Source organism: Pongo abelii, chromosome 3 (assembly GCF_028885655.2).
Source record: "Pongo abelii isolate AG06213 chromosome 3, NHGRI_mPonAbe1-v2.0_pri, whole genome shotgun sequence".
Classification (NCBI taxonomy): Eukaryota; Metazoa; Chordata; class Mammalia; order Primates; family Hominidae; genus Pongo; species Pongo abelii.
The window spans coordinates 64,311,320-64,336,112 of record NC_071988.2 but is presented as its reverse complement, the minus strand read 5'-3'; the positions used below and the strand labels follow the sequence as shown (position 1 = coordinate 64,336,112).

At 39.2% G+C, this 24,793-nt stretch overlaps 1 protein-coding gene across 8 annotated transcripts in view; it reads left to right on the top strand.

The window, feature by feature from the left end:
* KIT (KIT proto-oncogene, receptor tyrosine kinase) overlaps positions 1-23,291 on the top strand; it is an 82,455-nt gene extending 59,164 nt beyond the window's left edge. For 2 of the 8 annotated variants that reach the window (XM_054554009.2, XM_054554010.2), the window contains exons 8-21: positions 6,195-6,309; positions 8,472-8,653; positions 9,801-9,907; positions 9,999-10,125; positions 10,406-10,510; positions 10,594-10,704; positions 11,916-12,066; positions 13,917-14,005; positions 14,456-14,583; positions 15,649-15,771; positions 19,070-19,181; positions 19,293-19,392; positions 19,747-19,852; positions 21,012-23,291. In XM_054554009.2, the coding sequence (XP_054409984.1) occupies positions 6,195-6,309; positions 8,472-8,653; positions 9,801-9,907; positions 9,999-10,125; positions 10,406-10,510; positions 10,594-10,704; positions 11,916-12,066; positions 13,917-14,005; positions 14,456-14,583; positions 15,649-15,771; positions 19,070-19,181; positions 19,293-19,392; positions 19,747-19,852; positions 21,012-21,140 (1,685 nt within the window). In that variant the 3' untranslated portion in view covers positions 21,141-23,291. Of the gene's footprint in view, positions 1-6,194; positions 6,310-8,471; positions 8,666-9,800; positions 9,908-9,998; positions 10,126-10,405; positions 10,511-10,593; positions 10,705-11,915; positions 12,067-13,913; positions 14,006-14,455; positions 14,584-15,648; positions 15,772-19,069; positions 19,182-19,292; positions 19,393-19,746; positions 19,853-21,011 lie in introns of all 8 variants that reach the window. The other 6 variants (XM_054554007.2, XM_054554008.2, XM_024246425.3 and 3 more) reach the window with 3 other exon arrangements.
* Positions 23,292-24,793: the final 1,502 nt, after the last annotated feature.

Below are 24,793 nucleotides of genomic sequence, written 5' to 3'. Positions count from 1 at the left end.
TCATAAGAAAGTTGGTCTGGTGGGTGTGTTGCTAATTTAGGGGCCTTGATGTAAACACTGAACCTGTAAGAGAACCAGGTAAACTGTCTGGATCCATAGCCCTTGGTTGTCCCCATTTCAGCGGTTTGGCCATTTTTTTATATTGATGGTGGAAAAGCAGTAGAAACAGGTTTAGGAATGTAGCCATGTAAACTTCTGCTGGAATTGACTCTAAACTTGGATACATAGACTTTGCTAAAAGCAGTGAGTGGTCCCTTTTATATTGTGGAACTTCCACTCTGTGGAGATTTTCTTTTCAGTTGAGCCACTTGTTTTTATATCAAATTAGCTTCCTTCATTTACAGATGTATGCAAGGTCACCTGTAATGTAGTGAAATTTAAATTAATCCAAGAATAGGGACATAATGTTTCCATGGGCATTCTGTCAATACCCTTCTCCTCCACTTCTGAATTATGTGGCAAAATGAATTAGCTACTTTTCCAGAGCAGGAAAAAAGAGGCTTTTGTCCCATGCCTGCACTCCTTGGCAGCTAGCAGAGTGGCATTGTGATGTGTGTACAGGTCTTCCTCCCCACGGCTGGGTGATACAGCAACGGTGCTCCTGTAAGTTGAGCAGTGATTCTGGCTGAAGAAGTCTCTCTCCAAGTAGTTTCATCATTTTTCAACGTAATCTCGTGATTGGGATATCTTTTTGATTGCTGTTTAGACCAGGGGTTGGTAGAATTATAGCCTGCTGGCCAAAATTGGCCTGTAGCCTGTTTTTGTTTTGTTTTTTTTTTTTGCTTTTGAGACAGAGTCTTGCTCTGTCGCCTAAGCTGTAGTGCAGTGGCACAATCTTGGCTCACTGCAACCTCCACTTCCCAGGTTCAAGCAGTTCTGCCTCAGCCTCCCGAGTAGCTGGTATTACAGGCACCTGCCACCATGCCTGGCTTATTTTTGTATTTTTAGTAGAGATGGGGTTTCACCATGTTGGCCAGGCTGGTCTTGAACTCCTGACCTCAAGTGATCTCCTGCCTTGGCCTCCCAAAGTGCTGGGATTACAAGCATGAGCTGCTGCACCCAGCCTATAACCTGTTTTTGAATGGCTCACAAACTAAGAACGTTATTGAATTTATTTCTGATTAGTTTTAAAAAATCAGGAGATTTCATGAGACATGAGAATACAACTCAAATGTTAGTGTCCACAAGGAAAGTTTTATTGAAAACAGCCATGCCTATTTGATTATATAATGTCTATGGGCACATTTGTACTACAGCTGCAGAGTTGAGTTGCAGGAAAGACCTTATGGCCCACAAATCTAAAATATTTACCTGAAATATTTATCTCGCCCTTTATAGTAAAAATTTGCTGAGCCCAAGTTGAGAACATCACTTCATTAAGAGAATGATTTTTTTTCTTTTTAAAATGACAGTCACTGTTAAAATAAATAGGTACAGGAGATTGTAGTTGAAGTTTTATTTTGTTTGTTAAATAAACTTCTGTTAGTGTCCATATGCCAATTTCTGGATATCTTTAAGAATGTATAAGACACAGTGTATGTCCAAAATATCTATTCTGGGAATTTTTTGAAAAGTATAATATTCCTTTTGTAAGTAAGGTTATTTTTCTACTCCAATTTTAGCTGACTTAAATTTCTTTATTATAATGGTATTATGGCACAACTGTAGGTTTTACACAGACCAAAACTGGGATAGTGAAAAATTCCGGAAAAGCATTGCTTCATTTGCCTTTAAACACCAGCAAACCTCGAATTTTAAAAACAGAAATTCATTCTTATGATCCCTCTTCATTTAGTCTTTTATTATTTGGAGACTTAAGTGTTTGCATTTTTTGTCCTGCTGATTATAAAATGTGGGCAAATGTGCATTTATAGCGGAAGTTGGTTAAAGTGGCTGGGTGAGAGAACTCTACTCAAAAAATGCCTCCCCGCATTTAGATGAAGAAAGGAAGACCCCTTCTACCACTGGCTTGTGTATTGCCTTTCAGCCACCAGCCCTCAGCTTTGTTGTCTGTACTGTGTTCTTAAAATTCATTTTGTTCTTGCTTTCCACATGGACTGGATGGTGATGAAAAGAATATTTTCCAAGATCACAAATCTGTGGGGTAAATCACTGGTGTGTAGTATTTTTAATTGCATGAGCAATAAATTCTCAGCAGAGTTACAAGCATCTGAAATCTGCCTACAAGCTGATCAGTGTTGTTGGCGATATCAGAATGACTCAGGTCCACGATGTTTTTAAAGGCAAAAAGGCTATTTTTTTTATCTCCACAGGAAATGCATAACTTATACACCTCTTAGGCTTATCTAAACCTCCAACTTGGGAGGAATTAGAGAATATGTCATTTGCTATACTGCTTATTGCAGAATATCTAAGAAGCCAGAGCTCAGATTTAACCTGGAGAACTGCAGTTATGTATCTTTAAAAGCAAAATGTATATTTAATGCCAAACACGGTGCATTGAGGCACTTACAAAATGCAGATGAGCCCAGATTTTCATTTTTAGGAATTAGATTTCTACCTGGCTCATTCTTTATGCATTAAACATTTTCATAATGCAACTTGCCAGGTACAGCTCATGCTGTACTAGTGTGTCTCATCCTTTTCAGAAGGAGGTCTCTTAGCACCAATGTTAGGGAAAGGGCTGGACTGTGGTGAGGCAAAAAAGGCACCTAGAGTGTGAAATGTAAGGAGGTGCTCTCACAGATACCCACTCATAGGCCCTTTAGGGTTAGTGCCTTCTTATTTTTATGCCCTGGGTGCTTCTCTTGCCTCACTCTTGTCCTGGCTTTTATAAGCATTCCTTAAAGGCCCTTTAAAAAGGTACATTGCTGGGTCATACCCTCAGCTTACTAGATCTCTGGAGGTGCGGCCCAGGAATGTGCATTTATTCTCTTCCCTTAGAGAGTCTAAGGCATATTGAAGATTTAGGACCCTGTCAGCTTGGTTGGCCAACCTAAGGCCAGCAGGACAAAAGCTGCTCAATTAGCCTCAGGTTATGACCCACCTGGGATAGAAACTTAACAAAACTGCTTAATTAACCGGCACATGGTAACAAGTAGGCCGGCCAGACCACACCGTTGCCAGCCATGGCTGTTGTATAACTGCTACCAGGTGTCACGCTAGAAGGCTTGGATGTTAGAGCACACTTGTAACCAAAGCTAAATGGAATTGATTATGTAATTTTGAGCTGTTCCAATTTTTTAATTAAACAATGTTTTATAGGTTCACTTTCAGCTACCCATTCATTGCAAAATAAAATTAGAAATAAAAGAATAAAATAGAAACTTTTCATAGCCATACTACCCAGAGATAACCATTGTTAACATCATCTTAAAGTGTTCTTTCAGCCTTTCCTCCGCCTATTGAGTTAATATTTAATTCCACTGAGAATTTACCATGTAGTGTTATGAGCATTAGGAAGTATGAGTATTAAGGGAATATAGGTATGAGTACATCTATGTTGTGAACTTAGCTCCTATTTGAGTCCTATTCAGTTATCTCTACCATCTTTGTGTAGACTGGTCCCACTCATCATTCATCTCAGTGTTATGAAAAATCCATGTTGTCAGGCACTTGGATTTCTTATCTCATGGCCCTCCATTGCAAAAATAATAGAAAAGTGCCGTATTTACGAAAGTCACCATTAGGCTGTTCTCACAGATCTCTTCTTGTGACTCTATAATTGAATGCCTTTGGAATCTTAGAGACTTGTTCCTTTGGGTGGGATCTTCATCATTCAACAGTGCTTACTGTGTGCCGGCTGTGGGTCGCACTGAGCTAGGAGTTACAAGTATACTCAATCAGTAAGATGTCGTTTCTGCCCTCGAGAACATCGAGTCTGATGGAGGAGGCAGACCAAGATCTTGCATAGCAGTGTCAGGTGTTCTTTCCTTATTCCCAAAGCATTTAAGGAGAGAGACCAGCTTGGCATCAGAGAGTTTAGGCTTGCTTAGAAAAGGAGGTGACACTTAAACTGAATCCAGAGAGACCCACAGTATGGCACCTAGAGTCCCTAGCAAATAGCATTCTCCTAAGAGTCTGCTGATTTCTTGTGTTGTGTCCTACTTTTCAGCCTGATCACACAGTTGCCCATGATAATTAAACGAAACTTGCCAGATGGATGCTTTCGCAAGACGATGGCTTGTCTTCTTGCTCTATTTGTGAAAGCTGGCATTGGATCCAAACTCTCAAGGATGCCCCTACCTTGAGATTGTTTTGGAGAGTTTCTCTTTTGTGTATATTAGCCAAATGGCCTGCTCATCAGCAGGGCCAGGTTGAGTGACAGGTGGGTGTGTCATGCATGTGGATACTCTGATCTGCGCCAACTCCAGGGAGGTGCCTCCAGGGAGGTGAGGTGCTGAGAGGTTGTTCTACAGAGATGTCATTTATCAGTGTTACCTTCCTTTGGGGAAATAAACTTCCTAAGTTTCTGATCTGTCAGTCTTTCCTTCTCACTGCGTATATTTTCCCTATCAGTTGCAACATAATTGATGTTGAATTCCCTGCGCATTGGGTTGAAATATACACCTTATCAGACTATTTTAAAGAAGGAATTTTTAGATTATTGAGGAGAATATTTAGAGTGGCAAATACAGTTCACTTCATTTGTAGTGAAATTGGTTATCCAAGAAAGGTAGATATTCTGATTATAAAATAATAACTCAGTAATAATAGTAATAATATATATTTTATTGAGATGGAGTCCCACTCTGTCACCCAGGCTGGAGTGCAGTGGTGCTCACTGCAACCTCTGCCTCCTGGGTTCAAGCCATCCTCCTGCCTCAGCCTACCGAGTAGCTGGAACTACAGGCGCATGCCACCATGCCCAGCTAATTCTTGTGTTTTTAGTAGAGATGCGGTTTCACCGTGTTGCCCCGGCTAGTCTCAAACTCCTGACCTCAGGTGATCCACTGCCTCAGCCTCAGCCTCCCAAAGTGCTGGGATTATAGGCTTGAGCCACCGTGCCCAGCAATAATAATAATAAATAATTGTTTCATTTCTATAAGTCATTCTTAGCTCTCTGTATGTGTCATCTCATTTAATTGTCTCAATATCCCTATGAGATGGGCACAGTTATTATTCCCATTTTACACATGAGGAAACAAAAATTTAGAGAGATGTAGAAACTTACTCAAGTTCAAAGAACTGAGAAATGTAAGAGCTGGTATTCGAATGTGTCCACTATGCATGGGGCTCCCATAATTCTGTGCTTAGACTTGGCACAATCAATGCTATTCTTCCGAGTACAGGGTGAGCCTATCAGCATCCCTGCCATCCTGATGCTTCTGTTGAGCTTATTTATTCTTAGAGGGTTGGAATCCTTCAGATGTATTGCCATCAGAACCACAGAGTATAAGTGCATCTTCCTTTCACTTTGTAAATAACTTCAAAAATTAGAAATTCTTGAGTGTTAGCTGGTTATTGTAGTTACACAGAAATACCAAATTAGAGCATTTCTGCTGTTACAGTGAATATATTCAGATTTTTATATATATATATATTTATTTATATATTCACGTTCATATATACGTAAATATATAAATCTTGGGCTGGTTTTCTCTTCTAGTTTTCTGTTCATATTTTGCATTTGAAACAAAGATTTGAAGTAAAGCCCATATTGTATTTTACTCTTTATGTTCTAGCTTCCCTGTAAATAGAGTGATTTGGCTTTTAATCAGCACCACCGTTCCACCCCCGAAAAGGAGAAAATTCATGTAAGAGCAAAAGAGTGGGGCTTATCTTTTCCTCTAACAACTCCTAATTTCATCCATTCCAGTTCCCACAATAACTTGAAATTCCTAGGGCAGGTACAGTTGCTTGGAATCCCATTGGCAGGAATCCTTTAAAGTGGATTTTTACCTATGGAACACTTTGGAGTCCTAGAGTCTTGATTAGCAGTCTTCAGATCCCTACTCCCTGAAAGCAGAAGCCCTGCAGTTGGCCCTGCGACCTCTGCCTCAGCCATCCCCTCTGGGGCTGGGCCACTGTTGCTGGGAAAGCCTTTCTGGGTTGGACCCTGACAGCTGCCTCCTTGTACCTTCCACTCCCTGGTTCAGATTCTGCCCTTTGAACTTGCTCCCTCAGGCTCCTCAGCAGCCTCAGCAAGGTTGTAGGGATTAGAGAGGGAGTGAAGTGAATGTTGCTGAGGTTTTTCAGCACTCTGACATATGGCCATTTCTGTTTTCCTGCAGCAAAACCAGAAATCCTGACTTACGACAGGCTCGTGAATGGCATGCTCCAATGTGTGGCAGCAGGATTCCCAGAGCCCACAATAGATTGGTATTTTTGTCCAGGAACTGAGCAGAGGTGAGATGATTATTTTTGGCACCGCTTATAATGCAGAGGGGAAGGACTGCAATTCACTTGAATTTCAAATATGTTTTCTGTTTTTTTTAAAAAAAACCTTTGTTTTGATTATTGGTTTTTTTCTAGCCATGTGGCTTTTTAGAAGGGATAATTGCTATATTTTTGTTGGTAGACATTAATTTTGTTTGCTGAAAAATGATTACTGAATGACTTCTCTATTTTGGTGGTTATCTTTCTGGATTTATCATGCAATTTCTAGCCTGCAGGTAGATAAAGCAATTTTGCAGGACAGAGTAATTAGATTTCCATTCTATACACAGGAGGTAATGTGTGTGGGAAATGTGACTGTAGTTATCATGAAAAAATTACCTCAGTAGTTAATTGCCAAGTTACCAAAAAGTAATGATCGCACAATTACAACATACATATGGCATTTGCAAGCGACTGCTTTTAAAAAGGGTTTCTTCTTGATTAGGTGCCCAGCCCCTGAACAGAGAACATCTGGCACTGTGCTACTTGCCCCTCACCATCCACACTTAAGCCTTAAATTATTGCCCTTTTGCATTACCTGAAGACGAAAATGGAGTCACCACAGCTGTTTTTATCCATCAATTGCTATTTTATGCTCAGGCTTTAAAAGCCCAGGTTAACATCACAACTGAATAGTTAGTAGGATCGCGGAAATTTTATTTTTCATGGAATAAGCCTCTTTATCACAACAAGTTGGAAAGGGTTACAGCAGATTGCTGTTTTCAGCTGGGTTTTAGGAGACTGTTTTCTTTTGGAGAATACTAAGTAGAGTTCAAGGCCCCTGGGAGGAATGGCCACAGCAGAAGCGAGCCCCGTAGTTACAGGCATTCATTCAGTAGATACACAGGGAGTGGCAAGTGTGTACCAGACACTATTCTAATGGACAGAAGACACCCAAGTCTTTTTGCCTTTATGAGTTTATGTTCTAGTGCAGGGGTGTTCAATCTTTTAGCTTCCCAGGGCCACATTGGAAGAAGACAACTGTCTTAGTTGTTACATAAAACACAGTAACACTAACGATAGCTGATGAGCTAAAAAAAAAAAAAAAATTGCAAAAAAATCTCATAATGTTTTAAGCTTCATGAATTTGTGTTGGGTCGCATTCAAAGCCATCCTGGGCCACATGTGGGCTGCAGGTTGGACAAGCTTGTTCTAGTGGGTAGAAACACATAATAGATGGAATAAACAATGAATGTGTATAGGTGTTAGGAAGGGAAACGGAATAGCTAGGTGTTTAGAATAGGGAAGTCGGGGTCTGGCTCATGAAAAGGATCCCTTGCAGTGGTGGTCTCAGCCACCTGCAGTGTAACTAGGCCTTCCTGCTTAGAACTCAAACTTCGGTCCTCACTTTGACTATTTTCTGGTCTACATCCGTGATTTTGTTGTTGTTGTTGAGACAGAGTCTCACTCTGTTGCCCAGGCTGGAGTACAATGGAATGATCTTGGCTCACTGCAACCTCTGCCTCCTGGGTTCAAGTGATTCTCCTGCCTCAGCCTCCCGAGTAGCTGGGATTACAGGCGCCTGCCACCATGCCCAGCTAATTTTTGTATTTTTAGTAGAGATGAAGTTTCACCATGTTGGCCAGTCTGGTCTTGAACTGACCTCAGGTGATCTGCCCACCTCGGCCTCCTAAAGTGCTGAGATTACAGGTGTGAGCTACTGCGCCTGGCTCCTTGAAGATTTTTTATGCTTTCCTCCTCTATGCTATTTCTTTTCAACCATTCATGTACCCTTTTGAAGCTTGTTTATTTTAGGGATCTACTGTGTACCAGCATATATGCCTGCCATTTTATTGAATTCCTTTCCAATCCTTTCAGTAACCCTCTGCCATAGGTATTACTATCCCTGTTTTACAGTCGTAGAAACTCAGTCTTGGTGGGGGTTAAAGTAACTCATCAGGATTCAAACCTGCCATCTGACTCCAAAGCCTCCTCTGCCCTTTCTTCTCTTCCACAGTGCTTTTTTCACTCACTAGGTCACCAAAGTGCTTCTTCTTAGACACTTGTAAAAGGACATTTTCTGTTGATTATGAACCTCTAACTTTGTTTTAAAAGTATGCCACATCCCAAGTGTTTTATGTATTTATTTATTTTCCTGGAGTAAGCCGGGGCTTTTGTTTTCTTCCCTTTAGATGCTCTGCTTCTGTACTGCCAGTGGATGTGCAGACACTAAACTCATCTGGGCCACCGTTTGGAAAGCTAGTGGTTCAGAGTTCTGTAGATTCTAGTGCATTCAAGCACAATGGCACGGTTGAATGTAAGGCTTACAACGATGTGGGCAAGACTTCTGCCTATTTTAACTTTGCATTTAAAGGTAACAACAAAGGTATATTTCTTTTTAATCCAATTTAAGGGGATGTTTAGGCTCTGTCTACCATATCAGTCATGATTTTAAGTTCATTCCAACGTTGACCATGTCATTTCTGGTAATATGTGCATCACACCATACTGTCATCAAACTCACTAAGTTTCATTTTGTACTAGCTTGTTAAGTATATGCTTTTACCAGAGCAATTTTAACCATGCTACTTTATGTATTTTATATTTATGTGTGTCTTTATTATGTAATTAGTTGTATATTTACAATTGTCTCCAGTAAAAAGGGGCTAAGAAAGCAAATGGGGGGAATATATTTACCTTACACCCAAACAGAATTAGAACAATCTAAAATTTAAATTCAATGAAAAATTTCAGTTATTTAAAATGAATTATTTTAACATTTTGCCAGAGACTGTATCCAAAAGTTAACACTACCTTTATGAAGTCATGTTAGCAAGTTATTTCTTTAAAATATTTAAAATTTGATTCATGTGTGACTAAATCTCTTAACAAGTTAAAAGATCTTTTGGGCAAACTGATGAATTGGTACAAAGTGGGAAGACAAAGAAACTGGGCACTTACTTTTTAGGCCTTCTTGGGGTTTTGTTTGTTTGTTGTTTTCGTTTTTTGAGTCAGCAAAGACTAGTGCCAAAAAGTGGCGTATTTTCTCAGGTTTTGAGTAGTGAAGTGAAGAATCTTCCATGTTTTTCAGACAGGGCAACGAAAAGAATACCTTAAAAATGTTTTTTTTTTTTTTTTGGTTGTGAAAGGCATTCATGCCAGTGTAGGAAATTTGGAAAATACAGGAAAGCTTAAAGAAGAAAATATAAACCGTCCATAAAGGAAGCTTCTTTTTTTAAAGTTGTACAAGGCAGGAATTTGATTGAAGTACAAAGTGCATTCAGATGTTGCTTTTCATTGAAAAACAGCATAAATTATTCCTTTTCTACAGAAATCTCAACTTCTATTCTGCAGTATTGTGGTTTCAAGTTATATTTTTAAAGATTCATTTGAATAACAAGAGTGCTTTGCATCCTGCCATGGGCTGTGAGTTGGGAGGTGGGTCAGTTTGGGACTGAGTGGTTGTGGTAGAGATCCCATCCTGCCTAAGTTTGTGATTCCACATTTCTGTTTCATTGTAGAGCAAATCCATCCCCACACCCTGTTCACTCCTTTGCTGATTGGTTTCGTAATCGTAGCTGGCATGATGTGCATTATTGTGATGATTCTGACCTACAAATATTTACAGGTAACCATTTATTTGTTCTCTCTCCAGAGTGCTCTAATGACTGAGACAATAATTATTAAAAGGTGATCTATTTTTCCCTTTCTCCCCACAGAAACCCATGTATGAAGTACAGTGGAAGGTTGTTGAGGAGATAAATGGAAACAATTATGTTTACATAGACCCAACACAACTTCCTTATGATCACAAATGGGAGTTTCCCAGAAACAGGCTGAGTTTTGGTCAGTATGAAACAGGGGCTTTCCATGTCACCTTTTTGGGTACACATAACAATGACTTGAAGGAACTCCAGTGGCTTCCTTTGTTTTGTTCCACCTGAAACAACGAGTTTTCTGTGAAATTGCACCCCTTTTGATAGGTTTGGCATAGAGAACATTGTAGGAAAATGTCTCTAGACAAAATTGTTTTTAATTCCTTTATTGATTTTGAAACTGCACAAATGGTCCTTCAGTTCCACCACCAGCACCACCACCACTTACCTTGTTGTCTTCCTTCCTACAGGGAAAACCCTGGGTGCTGGTGCTTTCGGGAAAGTTGTTGAGGCAACTGCTTATGGCTTAATTAAGTCAGATGCGGCTATGACTGTAGCTGTAAAGATGCTCAAACGTAAGTTCCTGTATGGTACAGCATGCACTTGACATCAGTTTGCCAATTGTGCTTTTTGCTAAAATGCATGTTTCCAATTTTAGCAAGTGCCCATTTAACAGAACGGGAAGCCCTCATGTCTGAACTCAAAGTCTTGAGTTACCTTGGTAATCATATGAATATTGTGAATCTTCTTGGAGCCTGCACCATTGGAGGTAAAGCCATGTCCAAACTGCCTTTTATTGTCTGTCAGGTTATCAAAACATGACATTTTAATATGATTTTGACAATGCTAGATTATAAACTGTTTGGAAGATTTTTTTACCCAGACTATTGTTCTCTCTTGCTAGATTTTGTTTTCCTTATTGTTCTTAAAAATGCAGATTTTAATTTTATCATTATGGGGTAGAACAGCCCAGGACATACACTAGTTGTTGTCGTGTTTGTAACATCAACAACATCAGCCTCTTGAATATCTCATCCTGACCAGAAGGCTTCTCTTATCTTGTAAGCTTTATACATTTCTTGAACATATTTAGCCACAGAAAGGGTTAATATTAATTTGCATACTACAATTTAAAATAGGCCCCTAAGCCTACTGGTTCTCAAATATACACCAAATGAGGCAAACATTTCACTTCTCTAAAAATAAGTTTCCAATTTGAAGCCTTAGTTGAGGTTCCCATCAAGGATGTCTGTGATGTTTGCAGAAAGTATTTCAGTTGAAAGAAACAAAGATGTGTAAAATGAGCTGTTTCTGGAGATCCACGGTAAAGTTGACAGCCTTATATAATGTCTTCAAATAATCCCCATAAATGTTGCTTCACCACATCATGAATTGTTCATGAGAAAATTTCTTAACCAAGTTAAAGTTGCCTGTTACTTCTAAAGTACAGTTTAAACATTCATAACACCAAAAAATTTTTCAACTAGTAGCGCTCAGAACACAGGTCATTTTAGGTTTTCACTCACTTTCCAGTCTCGTCCCAGCTGGCTGCTCCTTGTGACTGATTTTCCCACTATGCCGCAGTTTGTGCCTTCATTATTTCCATAATAACGTTACAGAGAGTGTGTGAAGCCCTGCTGTAAACAGAAGTGAATCAAAGGATTCACGTAGGAAGCTTGATAATAGTAGAACCTTTGAAAGCAGTAACTTCTGTCTGTAAAACCAGCAGTCATGCTTGGCCCCAAATACTAATGTCACTTAGAAATTCAGGTTAAAAGAGGCTTGCTTGTTTTATGTTACTCCACATAATGCTGCTTTTTTGATAAGCAGTGTTAATATACAGGATTGTATTGGGACTAAGTAGGCTTATCCACTGAAGCTGAATATTAATGGCCATGACCACCCTTGGGTATTTTTATGGGAGGCAGAATTAATCTATATATCTCACCCTCTTTCTAACCTTTTCTTATGTGCTTTTAGGGCCCACCTTGGTCATTACAGAATATTGTTGCTATGGTGATCTTTTGAATTTTTTGAGAAGAAAACGTGATTCATTTATTTGTTCAAAGCAGGAAGATCATGCAGAAGCTGCACTTTATAAGAATCTTCTGCATTCAAAGGAGTCTTCCTGGTAAGACTGATTTACATAAATAGTTAGCTGTTGACAGGCAGTTCATGGGGTCATAAGGGTTTGCAATCAAGGCTGATTCTTTAAAAAATGAACTGAGGTACTCTGAGGTATGAAATCAAAATTATTAAATCATTTAAATGTGATTAACAGTTTAGAAAGTTCAAATTGTGTTTTTAAAGATTCAAACTGTTAAACCTAGATTTTTGCTGATTTTTAAAAATGCATTTTTAGTTTTCTTCTACACTTTAGTTCCATGCAACTGAATGAATTCTATTTCTGTTTCTCTTACAGTTCTGTCCTGCATGTATTTCCATTTATACCATTGAGCTTGGTACTATATGCCTGTTTCCAGTGAGATACTGTTTATAGGGAAAGTGCTAAAGCCTCTCAAGTTGCCACAGTAAAGTCCCTTTAAAACCTTTAGCAGAATGACAAAGAGCTCTGAACATATCTCTACACGTAGGCTTTTTGCCATCGATCTCTGGATTATTCCTATATACCTTGCCTCTTGCCCTTTTTATTTCATCATGCTATTAAAAGACGCAACTACTCCAGCACATTTCTTAAAATTCTGGACATTATTCTCATCTCTTTCATCATTGATGCCATTCTGAATTTGAATCATGTATAAAGAGCTTCAAGTTTGATTTACAACCAGAAAAGAATTCTTCTCATATCTTGCCTATTCTTTCTTTGGAAATGCTGTTAAGGGCCATCATTTGAGAAGACTTCCTAGATGTACCCAGTCCAACAGAAGTCATGGTTATTTTGCCCAATCCCCTATACTGTATATTGCTGCAGTTGTGTGGTAGATTTCTCCTATCCTTTTCATGCACTTTATATCCACTGCATCTTGCAATGGCAAGACATTGCCTCCTGAACTCTTAACACCAGGCCCTCAAGGAGACCTCAGTAAATATTACTGATGGGCAATTACCTCTTAAAGCCATTTTCTGTACCTCTGGCTAAAGTTTAAAAGCCCAGGTGAAACTTTTTATTTTTTTTAATCCTATAAACTCGAGTAGTTTAAAGTGGTAGTAAAAACTGTACAAAACCACTTTTTGTTAGTTTCTCCTGGGCATGTGCTCATTATATGAAGAAATGAGCCATTTTGCTTCTTTCTGAAACCTTGGCCCTATATATATCCTTTAACTTTCTGATATAATGGCCTAAATTGTTCAATCCTGTGTGATGTTCTTTGTGCTTTGGGATCCCATATGGGATTGGAACCACCAGCACACTCTGAAGGAGATTGTTGTCATGGTGTTTCTATGCTAATCAGAAGCAGGAAGTACTAGAAATCTTGAAGAGTCTCCAGCCAAATGTTGCAGATTGAAGAGGTCCAGATGGTTCAGAAAATCATCCAAATTATTGGTGTTTATCTGAACCAACTTGATTTTTTTTTAAACCTTCTTCCATCAGTCACTATATGTTAACGATCTCTGCCTCCTGCGTAACACGTCTTGGAAGCTCTTCTTTGTCTTTCTTTCATCTTGTCTCCTGGGGCTCATTTAGAGAGTTTGAGGTAATACGGGATACCATATTTGGCTCTCTGTCTCCCATTAAATTCATTGTGTCAAGAGATGGGAAATTTCTAACCTGAGTCCTCTATATGATTAAACACAAAAGGACACCTAGTTTCTGGGCATGGACCCCAATATTGAATATTAAAAACCCATATCTTACAGAACAAGATTTTCAAACTCTTTATTCAAACTTTACATGACTTTCCTCAAATTGGTCCAGTCTATTATGTAGTGAAGGGGATGAGGAGGTAGACCCTGACCCATGAGTGCCCTTCTACACGTCCCACTTGATTCAGTCATGACTTGTTTCATCTCTCCCAGCAGCGATAGTACCAATGAGTACATGGACATGAAACCTGGAGTCTCTTATGTTGTCCCAACCAAGGCCGACAAAAGGAGATCTGCGAGAATAGGTGAGTACCTACCTATCAAGCAACAAGAGTAACTTTACAGAGAGTATATATATCATGCTAATGTGGAATATAACATCATTCCCAGTAGCAATGATGCAGACCAGTTCTGCTTTATGGTAGCAGTGCCAATGGTCAATGGCAGTTAGGGTTGCAAGTGGGTGTTTGGGGTCAGAGCATATGTTTTTGTGCCTGAGCATCTTACTATAGATATGGGATCTTTGCATTAATTCACCATCCCTCTCCTCTACGGATTTTGTAACCCAGCTTAGGATTGTTAAATATTAACTTTGTGATTCAGCATCTACCTTTCCTGGACACCAGGGAAGTGATCTGCCTGCAAGTTCACATTAGTTCATTCATTACCAGCCTTTGGTATGTCATTGCCACTGTCTTTTCCTTTACTAACCTTTATGGTTTTAATTGCTAAGAAAAATCCTCTCTTCCTCACAGGCTCATACATAGAAAGAGATGTGACTCCTGCCATCATGGAGGATGATGAGTTGGCCCTAGACTTAGAAGACTTGCTGAGCTTTTCTTACCAGGTGGCAAAGGGCATGGCCTTCCTCGCCTCCAAGAATGTAAGTGGGAGTGATTCTCAAAAGAGTTTTGTGTTTTGTTTTTTTGATTTTTTTTTTTTTTTTTGAGAACAGAGCATTTTAGAGCCATAGTTAGAATGCAGAGTGTCATTTTGAAATGTGGTAACCAAAAGCAGAGGAAATTTAGTTTCTTCATGTTCCAACTGCTGTCTCTTTGGAATTCCTGTTCTAATTTATAAGCTGTAAAGTACAAGCCTGTCTAAATGAGTTTTTCTATGAATATTCTTTTATATACAGTGAAATTCTTTTAAAACTTTTGGCTTTTAGGATATAGGATATGTTCCTAGAGAAAGAATCATTTTATCAGTAAAAGCAGAGGGCACCTCATAGTTACAAGGCTTGGGGTGAAGCATAGACTTGAATTTTACTGAAGTTAGATCCAAATATTATATGTGTGGCTTATGAAGTGTCAGGAAATAAGGGGTCAGAGAGAGTAATAAACACTTGGGAGAAGGATAGGAATGGAAAGAATGATGGAACCAAAACAAGGAGCATGGTCTGTGGAAGGGTGAGAGGAATTCCTTAGGAAGTAAGATTAACCGAACAGAATGAGTTACCAGTCCTACCCTTAAATGTCATGGGTGACATTTCCCAACAATTACCAAACTAAGAAAGGATATAGGATGGCTGAAATAAAGACCACCTTCGTATGTCCTTGGGAGATGTCAGATTGAAGTTGCAAAGGCATGTTAGGAACTCTGTGAAAGGACATTCAAAGAGATAGATGCATGCAAAATAAATTTTCAGTTTAAACAATATGATATGACTATTTCTTATGTATTTCCCTACGAATGAAAGCAGTCCTGAGAAGAAAACAGCATTTATTAGAATTGCTTTTGAAAGAGATTATAGTAATTAGACTCTTGATTATGTGAACATCATTCAAGGCGTACTTTTGATTTTTATTTTTGGTGTACTGAATACTTTAAAACAAAAGTATCAGATTTTTTATAATATAAGCAACACTCTAATATTAAAAAGTTAGTTTTCACTCTTTACAAGTTAAAATGAATTTAAATGGTTTTCTTTTCTCCTCCAACCTAATAGTGTATTCACAGAGACTTGGCAGCCAGAAATATCCTCCTTACTCATGGTCGGATCACAAAGATTTGTGATTTTGGTCTAGCCAGAGACATCAAGAATGATTCTAATTATGTGGTTAAAGGAAACGTGAGTACCCATTCTCTGCTTGACAGTCCTGCAAAGGATTTTTAGTTTCAACTTTCAATAAAAATTGTTTCCTATGATTTTCATAATGTAAATCCTGTCTAGGGATATCACACATTTTAGCAGTCAAATTAAGTGTACTTCAGCAAAATTTGCATGGTATGCTGAACATTACTACAACTAACATTCAATAATAGAAGTCCTAATTCTAATTGTGTAATTATGGGGCATGTGAAGGAAACAGAAATAGCCTTAATTTTCATTATAGCCTGAGAATAGCAATGAACTTGATTTTGCTCAAATGTAACAAATGTAGGTCATTGAAGGTCACAGCAGGAAAAATTTTGGGGGGATTGACATGCCGTGTGAAAAATATTAAAATCTAAGATCATGTTCAGAGTTAGCCATATAGAATGTTGGATCCTAGAATACACGGAGAGCTATTAAATAGGTTCATAAGTAATAATGGGTTTGTAGAACATAGCAAATGTTTTTCAAAGTGCTGTATTTCCTTGCCAATTTTTATCGAATCCTCAGAACAAACCCTTGTCCTATAATTGCAGCACCTTCCTGTTTTAAAAATTGGAGAAACTAAGGCATAGCATATTTTAGTGCTTTTTATCTGAGGTGACACAGGGCAGTAGAGGCTGAAACCAGAGCCTGTGATTTCCAGAGTGGCATCCCATCGCCATGGAAAACCATATTGCCCTTTATATTCTTCTCTGCCTGTCTTCCTGGGCCCATTTCTGCAGTCCAGATTTATTCCTGGAGGTGGATTTTTGTGCCCCTTATGATAATGTAATGTTTTCCCCCCATCACTATGGCGTCGCTATTGGTAGCCTGTACTCGATTTGGTTTTGTAAGAGTGTTGCTGTGTTTATCTCCTGGCCAAAGCATGAATTTCTGAAAAGGCTGCCCTGAAGCTAGATATTATCGTCAGGAGTGATAATAAAAACAACTTCTCTTCATCCTGGTGCAATTTTGGAAGGAAGAATGATAAGTTGTTAATTATCCAGTCCTCTGAATATTGACCAAAGGGAGGAGGAAGAAGGTGGCAGCCTCCAGGCCCAGTCTTGATGAATTCTGCAATCTGTCTCCATTATTTCATGGCTGTGTAATTTTGTCAAGAGTTTCCGATACCTCTGAATCTTTGTTTTTCTCCCCTTGGGAATAGTAGTGATTCCTGACTCAGAAAGTTATGAGTTAATGTATGTAAAGTGCTTATGACAGTGTCAGACATATTGTTACTATTCTTTATAGATGTCTTATTTACGATCTAAATAATCATGACGATGGTTACATACTGTCTTGTTATTGGTTAGTGACCTTAGTTTGAATTGACAAAGAGTGGTTGGCTCTATCAGGCTTCCAGATTGTAGACTCCAGTTCAAGTCAGTTGAACTAACCAATCACAGATGTCGCTTTCATCAGGCTAGTGGGTAAGGAGAATTTCTGGAACAAGATAAGAACAAGGAAACTCACATATGTTACTGCCCCGCATTTTTGTCATCATCATTTGAGATCTCCTTGTTGTGTCAGGTTCTCTGAAGTTCTTTCCTTTCACATGAGTTCTTCATTGTTTTTCACGTCATGGTCCCATTTAGAGTCTGGTAAAGCCTATGGAACCCTTATCAGAACACTCTTTTCAATGCCTATGATGAAATACATAGGAATACCAAGGAAAACAGTTAAGTTGAAATAGCTATCAAGATACTAAGTAAATTTGTGATATGTCAGTACATGTGTTTACTACGGAGAGTAACAGGCTCTGTTAGGTTGGTATAAAAGTAATTGTGGGTTTTGTATTTTTTCTAAAAACCACTGTAATTTTAGAGTAGTGATTAATGTAAATATGATTTTGAGATACCTGTAAAGACTTAATAGGATATGAAGATATTTATGATTACTGTTCATGACAAAGTCACAGGTACAGCTGATACTACTGTGGTTTATCACTTTTGTTAGTAATTGAAAGAAATGCTAAATTTCATCTAGAAATTAGCAAAAATAAGGATGTCATTTTTCCTTTCCAAGTTCACAGGCCCCTGAATTTGACACCCATAGATCTCAGATTAGGAGCCCTAACAGGAACTTTAGTTCAACGTCTAGGAAGGGAAGGGAAGGGATATTGGAAGTTTTTTGTTTTGTTTTTGTAAACTGACTAAAATAACTTTAACACCAAAAAAAAAAAAAAAAAGCTTTCCCAGTTTTCAATCCTAAGTGGACTAAGAGAAGGATTGATTTAGCTTTTTATGGCAGATTAAGATTGGGAATCCAGAATGCATCTAAAAGGAATAGTTACAGAAAGTTCAGCTCAGCTTTAATGGAGAGAGTTCTCCAAAGAGTCATGATGACAAGCCACTACTGTTTATCAAGTACTTGCCTTTCTTCTAGGCAATTTTTCAGATAGCACTGAGTCAGGCAGTGCTATGCATTTTTACCCACATTATCTTATTTAACCCACAGGACAATTCATAAAATTAAAAGTATTCATTTTGTTTTACAGAAGAAGATACTGAGGCTTAATTACAAATATTTTAGTGACTTTCCCAGTGTATTAGAGAAAGTTTTGGGTTTTGACAGAAAACCCAAAATAAAAGAAGTCTAGGGGTAGCAGGCCAGGATTGGTATAAACGTTCAATGGAGTACCCGGGCCAAGTCTTTCCTTTCCATGCTTAGCCATTCCTGGGTGTAACCCCCATGTCCGTGGTCCAAGATGACCACCAGGTAGATAGCCAGCCATCACATCCAGAAGGCAGGGGGCCCTTGCACTAGAGAAGAGAGGGCAGAGGGCAAGTGCCAGCTATATTGTAAGGAGGTTTTCCTGAAGCTGCCATACAGCACTTAACAACTTAGTGGCCAAAACCGAGTCACCTGACTACAGCTAGCTAGCTGCAAAGGAGGCTGGGAAATGTAGTCCTAATTGTGAGAGGCCATGTTTCTGTTTTTAAGGAAGGAGAGGGACATATTCAGTGGAAACTAACAAAATCTCTGCATTACCTAAGGCCCATGGTGGAGCCAGGGCTAAAATGTCTGGCTGTCTCTGACATTTGTGCTCTTAATCTCCATGCCGTACTGACATAGTGTTCCTATCTTAACATGGGGATAATGTACTTGTGAGCCATGTATTTCAGAGGTGATTGGGATCATCTGAGATCATATAGGTAAAAGGTTTTTGTGAGATGGTACTCAAGTTATCACCCCACATTTCAGCAACAGCAGCATCTATAAGAATGTCTTCTGTTCAGTTTTGTTGAGCTTCTGAATTAACACTGTTGACTCTGTTGTGCTTCTATTACAGGCTCGACTACCTGTGAAGTGGATGGCACCTGAAAGCATTTTCAACTGTGTATACACGTTTGAAAGTGACGTCTGGTCCTATGGTATTTTTCTTTGGGAGCTGTTCTCTTTAGGTAAAATGATCCTTGGCAAAGACACCTTCATTAGACTCAGAGCATCTTCTTGAGGTTTCATTGGTGTCCTGCTTCCTTGTGATTAACACTGCTTTGCAAACTGTGTCTCAGGAAGCAGCCCCTATCCTGGAATGCCGGTCGATTCTAAGTTCTACAAGATGATCAAGGAAGGCTTCCGGATGCTCAGCCCTGAACATGCACCTGCTGAAATGTAAGAGCCAAAAAATTTTTTCTTTAGATCACGTTTTCCCTTTTATTTTTCTTTTTAAAGACAGAAACCCAGATGTTAAGGGTTTTCATAACACAGTTTGAAATGTCACTTGGATTCTTTATGACACACTGGTCAAATGTCATTTCTGTAGTTTATTTTCATAATCTCTTGTCACCAAAAATACAGAAAGTTTCAGCAATATTTCATACATGCAGTGTTTTATGTTATCGGTGTGTCAGTCCATATGTCCAGTTGCATAGCCCTGGAATTATTACTGAAGTTGCTGGATGCCCATACATTTGAAAACAAGCTGAGGGCATTGAGGAGGGATAGTAAATGGCCCTTGTCTTGCAGGTATGACATAATGAAGACTTGCTGGGATGTGGATCCCCTAAAAAGACCAACATTCAAGCAAATTGTTCAGCTAATTGAGAAGCAGATTTCAGAGAGCACTAATCACGTGAGTATACCCTGGCCAGGCATAGAATCCCCCTTCTCCCAGTTCCAGGTGTGTCCTCCTCCTCAGGCTTTCAGGGTGAGGACTAACCTCCCAACCCCTTCTCTCCTCATCTTAGGTTGCAAATTGGGCTTCAGGTAGGGAAAGTAAAGCAATGGAAACCAGTTCTTTCTGCCCAGCCCTCCTGTTCTGAGCCAAAGAAGGATGTGAGATTGAGGGGGAAGGGTGGAGAGTTTTGTACTCACTGGAAGTAGAAGTTTCCATGAGGATTTGCCATGTTTCCTCCCCCATCTCAAATGCTGGTCATGGGGTCAGTATTTCTCCCTCTCACATGTCAGGACCATGCATCCTTTGGAGGGTTGGGGTGATGTGAACTAGAATAAAAGCATAGAAAAGACAGCTTGTTACTGCAGTGAAATAAGCCTTCTGATCAAACAAGCATAGCCAGAAAATGGCAGATAGCTGTCATGCCCACAAGCCATATAGAATGAAGAGCTGTTTGAAGTTGGGAGATCCCTCCCAGTGATTTGGGAAGCGTGGGGGAATGAAAACTCAAATCCATTATTTCCTCCCTTGCTTTTAAGCAAGAATTAGTGATACTTTGACTCAGATATTTTTAAGCTGCTTTCTTTACTGGGCTGTGTGCTTGGAGCTATCTTTTCTTTCCTAATAGTACACCACTGATAATTTTTGGGTTAAAGCTTGTTCTTCTGGGTGTCAAAGCACGTTTCAAATTAAACATCATTTTCCACCCAGTTGCTTTGATTGTTGACAAGAGACCCCTAGAAGGGCCATGGGTTTCTCAGCAAATTACATTGGTCGTTGGGTTGTAGTTGGCTGTAGAGATTTACAAGCCTTTTAAATAGGTTAGATAGTGCTTGCTGCCTGGTGTGCCCTATTAGAAGCGCTAAGCTTGTGCATGTTTTGTCCCCACTTCTTGTATAAAGTTATTTCCTTGAAATGAAGGGGAAAATGAAGGGGAAAACAAAGCTTGTATTTGTTTTGTCAGTATGACTTGGGTTTTGGCCTCAAAGTTCTTGTAAACTACTTTTCTCTTAAGAGTTTCCATCAGTTAGTTGTGATCTTGACACTGTAAGTATGCCTTTTGTTGCTGTGTTCATTGTAGGGACTGGTGTATTGACTATGGGCTTGTTTTCCCCAGATTTACTCCAACTTAGCAAACTGCAGCCCCAACCGACAGAAGCCCGTGGTGGACCATTCTGTGCGGATCAATTCTGTCGGCAGCACCGCTTCCTCCTCCCAGCCTCTGCTTGTGCACGATGACGTCTGAGCAGAATGAGTGTTTGGGTCACCCCTCCAGGAATGATCTCCTCTTCTTTTGGCTTCCATGATGGTTATTTTCTTTTCTTTCGACTTGCATCCAACTCCAGGATAGTGGGCACCCCACTGCAATCCTGTCTTTCTGAGCACACTTTAGTGGTCGATGATTTTTGTCATCAGCCACCATCCTATTTCAAATGTTCGAACTGTATATATTCCCAATAGCAACGTAGCTTCTACCATGAACAGAAAACATTCTGATTTGGAAAAAGAGAGGGAGGTATGGGCTGGGGGCCAGAGTCCTTTCCAAGGCTCCTCCAATTCTGCCCAAAAATATGGTTGGTAGTTTACCTGAATAAATGGTAGTAATCACATTTGGCCTTCAGAACCATCCATGGTAGTATGATGATACAAGATTAGAAGCTGAAAACCTAAGTCCTTTATGTGGAAAACAGAACATCATTAGAACAAAGGACAGAGTATGAACACCTGGGCTTAAGAAATCTAGTATTTTATGCTGGGAATGAGACATAGGCCATGAAAAAAATGATCCCCAACTGTGAACAAAAGATGCTCTTCTGTGGACCACTGCATGAGCTTTTATACTATTGACCTGGTTTTTAAATAGAGTTTGCTATTAGAGCATTGAATTGGAGAGAAGGCCTCCCTAGCCAGCACTTGTATATACGCATCTATAAATTGTCCGTGTTCATACATTTGAGGGGAAAACACCATAAGGTTTCGTTTCTGTATACAACCCTGGCATTATGTCCACTGTGTATAGAAGTAGATTAAGAGCCATATAAGTTTGAAGGAAACAGTTAATACCATTTTTTAAGGAAACAATATAACCACAAAGCACAGTTTGAACAAAATCTCCTCTTTTAGCTGATGAACTTACTCTATAGATTCTGTGGAACAAGCCTATCAGCTTCAGAATGGCATTGCACTCAATGGATTTGATGCTGTTTGACAAAGTTACTGATTCACTGCATGGCTCCCACAGGAGTGAGAAAACACTGCCGTCTTAGTTTGGATTCTTATGTAGCAGGAAATAAAGTTTAGGTTTAGCCTCCTTCACAGGCATGTCCTGGACGCCGGGCCAGTATCTATATATGTGTGTGTACGTTTGTATGTATGTAGACAAATATTTGGGAGGGGTATTTTTGCCCTGAGTCCAAGAGGGTCCTTTAGTACCCTCAAGTAACTTGGCTTTCATTATTAGTACTGCTCTTGTTTCTTTTCACATCGCTATCTAGAGTAGCTTACCAGAAGCTTCCATAGCGGTGCAGAGGAAGTGGAAGGCATCAGTCCCTATGTATTTGCAGTCCACCTGCACTTAAGGCACTCTGTTATTTAGACTCATCTTACTGTACCTGTTCCTTAGAGCTTCCATAATGCTACTGTCTCACTGAAACATTTAAATTTTACCCTTTAGACTGTAGCCTGGATATTATTCTTGTAGTTTACCTCTTTAAAAACAAAACAAAACAAAAAACTCCCGTTCCTCACTGCCCAATATAAAAGGCAAATGTGTACATGGCAGAGTTTGTGTGTTGTCTTGAAAGATTCAGGTATGTTGCCTTTATGGTTCCCCCTTCTGCGTTTCTTAGACTACATTTAGAGAAATGTGGCCATTATCTGGAAGTAACCATTTGCACTGGAGTTCTATGCTCTCGCACCTTTCCAAAGTTAACAGATTTTGGAGTTGTGTTGTCACCCAAGAGATTGTTGTTTGCCATACTTTGTCTGAAAAATTCCTTTGTGTTTCTATTGACTTCAATGATAGTAAGAAAAGTGGTTGTTAGTTATAGATGTCTAGGTACTTCAGGGGCACTTCATTGAGAGTTTTGTCTTAGATATTCTTGAAAGTTTATATTTTTATAATTTTTTCTTACATCAGATGTTTCTTTGCAGTGGCTTAATGTTTGAAATTATTTTGTGGCTTTTTTTGTAAATATTGAAATGTAGCAATAATGTCTTTTGAATATTCCCAAGCCCATGAGTCCTTGAAAATATTTTTTATATATACAGTAACTTTATGTGTAAATACATAAGCAGCGTAAGTTTAAAGGATGTTGGTGTTCCACGTGTTTTATTCCTGTATGTTGTCCAATCGTTGACAGTTCTGAAGAATTCTAATAAAATGTACATATATAAATCAAGTGGAGTCATTTGATTGTTGAGATGCATGAGATTAAACTTTAAAGCATTAAAGTGCATTCATCCTGACAAAGTTTTGTACTCAGTTTTCATAAAATATGTGCAGGGCTATCAGATCACACTAGGATTTATGTGCATCGAAATTCAACAGATATTAAGAATTTTCATACATGCGATATTTTCTCATTTTAGTCTTACAACCTGAGGTCTCTATTTAAATTGAAAAATAGATACAGAGAACATTCTAAAAATTTTACACATAGCTATGATTATTATTAGATTGATTCATGTGAATTTTTGGTATTCATGTGAATTTGCTGCCATTTTTGGCAGCAAAATAATGGTCAAATAACGGCAATTTCATGTGGCTTAATCTAATATGACTGGCATGTTTCCTCCCAAAAGAGACTGTCTAAAAACATGAACAGTAAAATAATAGACCAAGCTGACATGAGGAATCCCAAGAAAGTGGCTTGTATTCTTGTTGGCTTGGGTTTTGAAGAGAGGTTATTTCAAAATGAGATATTCATGCTGCACCTGAAGTCCTTATTCTTACTTGCTTCTGGAACAGAGTTAGGTTCCACTTCTACTTGGAGGGAGGTGCTTAGTATGTATGAGCTGGGTGCTGTCATGTGGGTGAAACATTCTGCATGCCCAAGTGGTACCATCCAGACCACTGGAACCCAAACAGAGGCTGAGAGTTCTTCAGCTTGAAACAAAGGAAGCACCCTGAATCACATAATCCTGTTAAGAATGAGGCACCCACACACCCTCAGTCATGACTGTCTTTATTGACGTGACATCTACACCTGCAGAAATGTCTCCTGAAAGGAAAGGGAAGGAGTGAAAAGTGACCTGTAATGAAAAGGAATCCTTTTAAAATCAAGAGGGAATTGTGTGGCAAGGAATGCATCAATAATCGGTGAAAAACAGACCCACATTTCAGTCAGGCAATTCCCATTATTTTATTACAGGAATGAATGCTAATTGACCACAAAACAAGTCTTTCCAAATGTTTTCACTGTCATTTAGCCTTTGTCATGTGTGAGAAATTTGTGTTAGAAGCAGTTGGCAGTCCCCTGTGTTAAGAGTCTAGCTAATTTTCCTCACCAGCCTAGCTTTTCATTGGAAAGTAATACCAGGTCTTGGTGCCCAGGCTCAAACTTGGTTCAAATCTCAGTGCCACCCCTGTGTCTACCACTTAACCGTTGTGTGACATTAGGCAGATTAGCTCTTGAAATCTCAGCTCGTGGGAGTAGTGTCTACCTTGATGTATTAATGTGAGGCTGTCGAGACCAGCTTGTTCATATGCCTAATAAGTTTTGCCACGGCCAATTCACCTTATTAAGCAGGGAGGGCGGTGTTCCTGTACTGACATAACCCATATAAAATTATGCAGTCAAAAGCTTGATTCTAATTTTCTTTCTCTTAGGTGCAAACAGTATTGTACAAGTGTGCTGCAAAACTTGACATTGCTATAAGGATTTCTGGGTGGTGGTG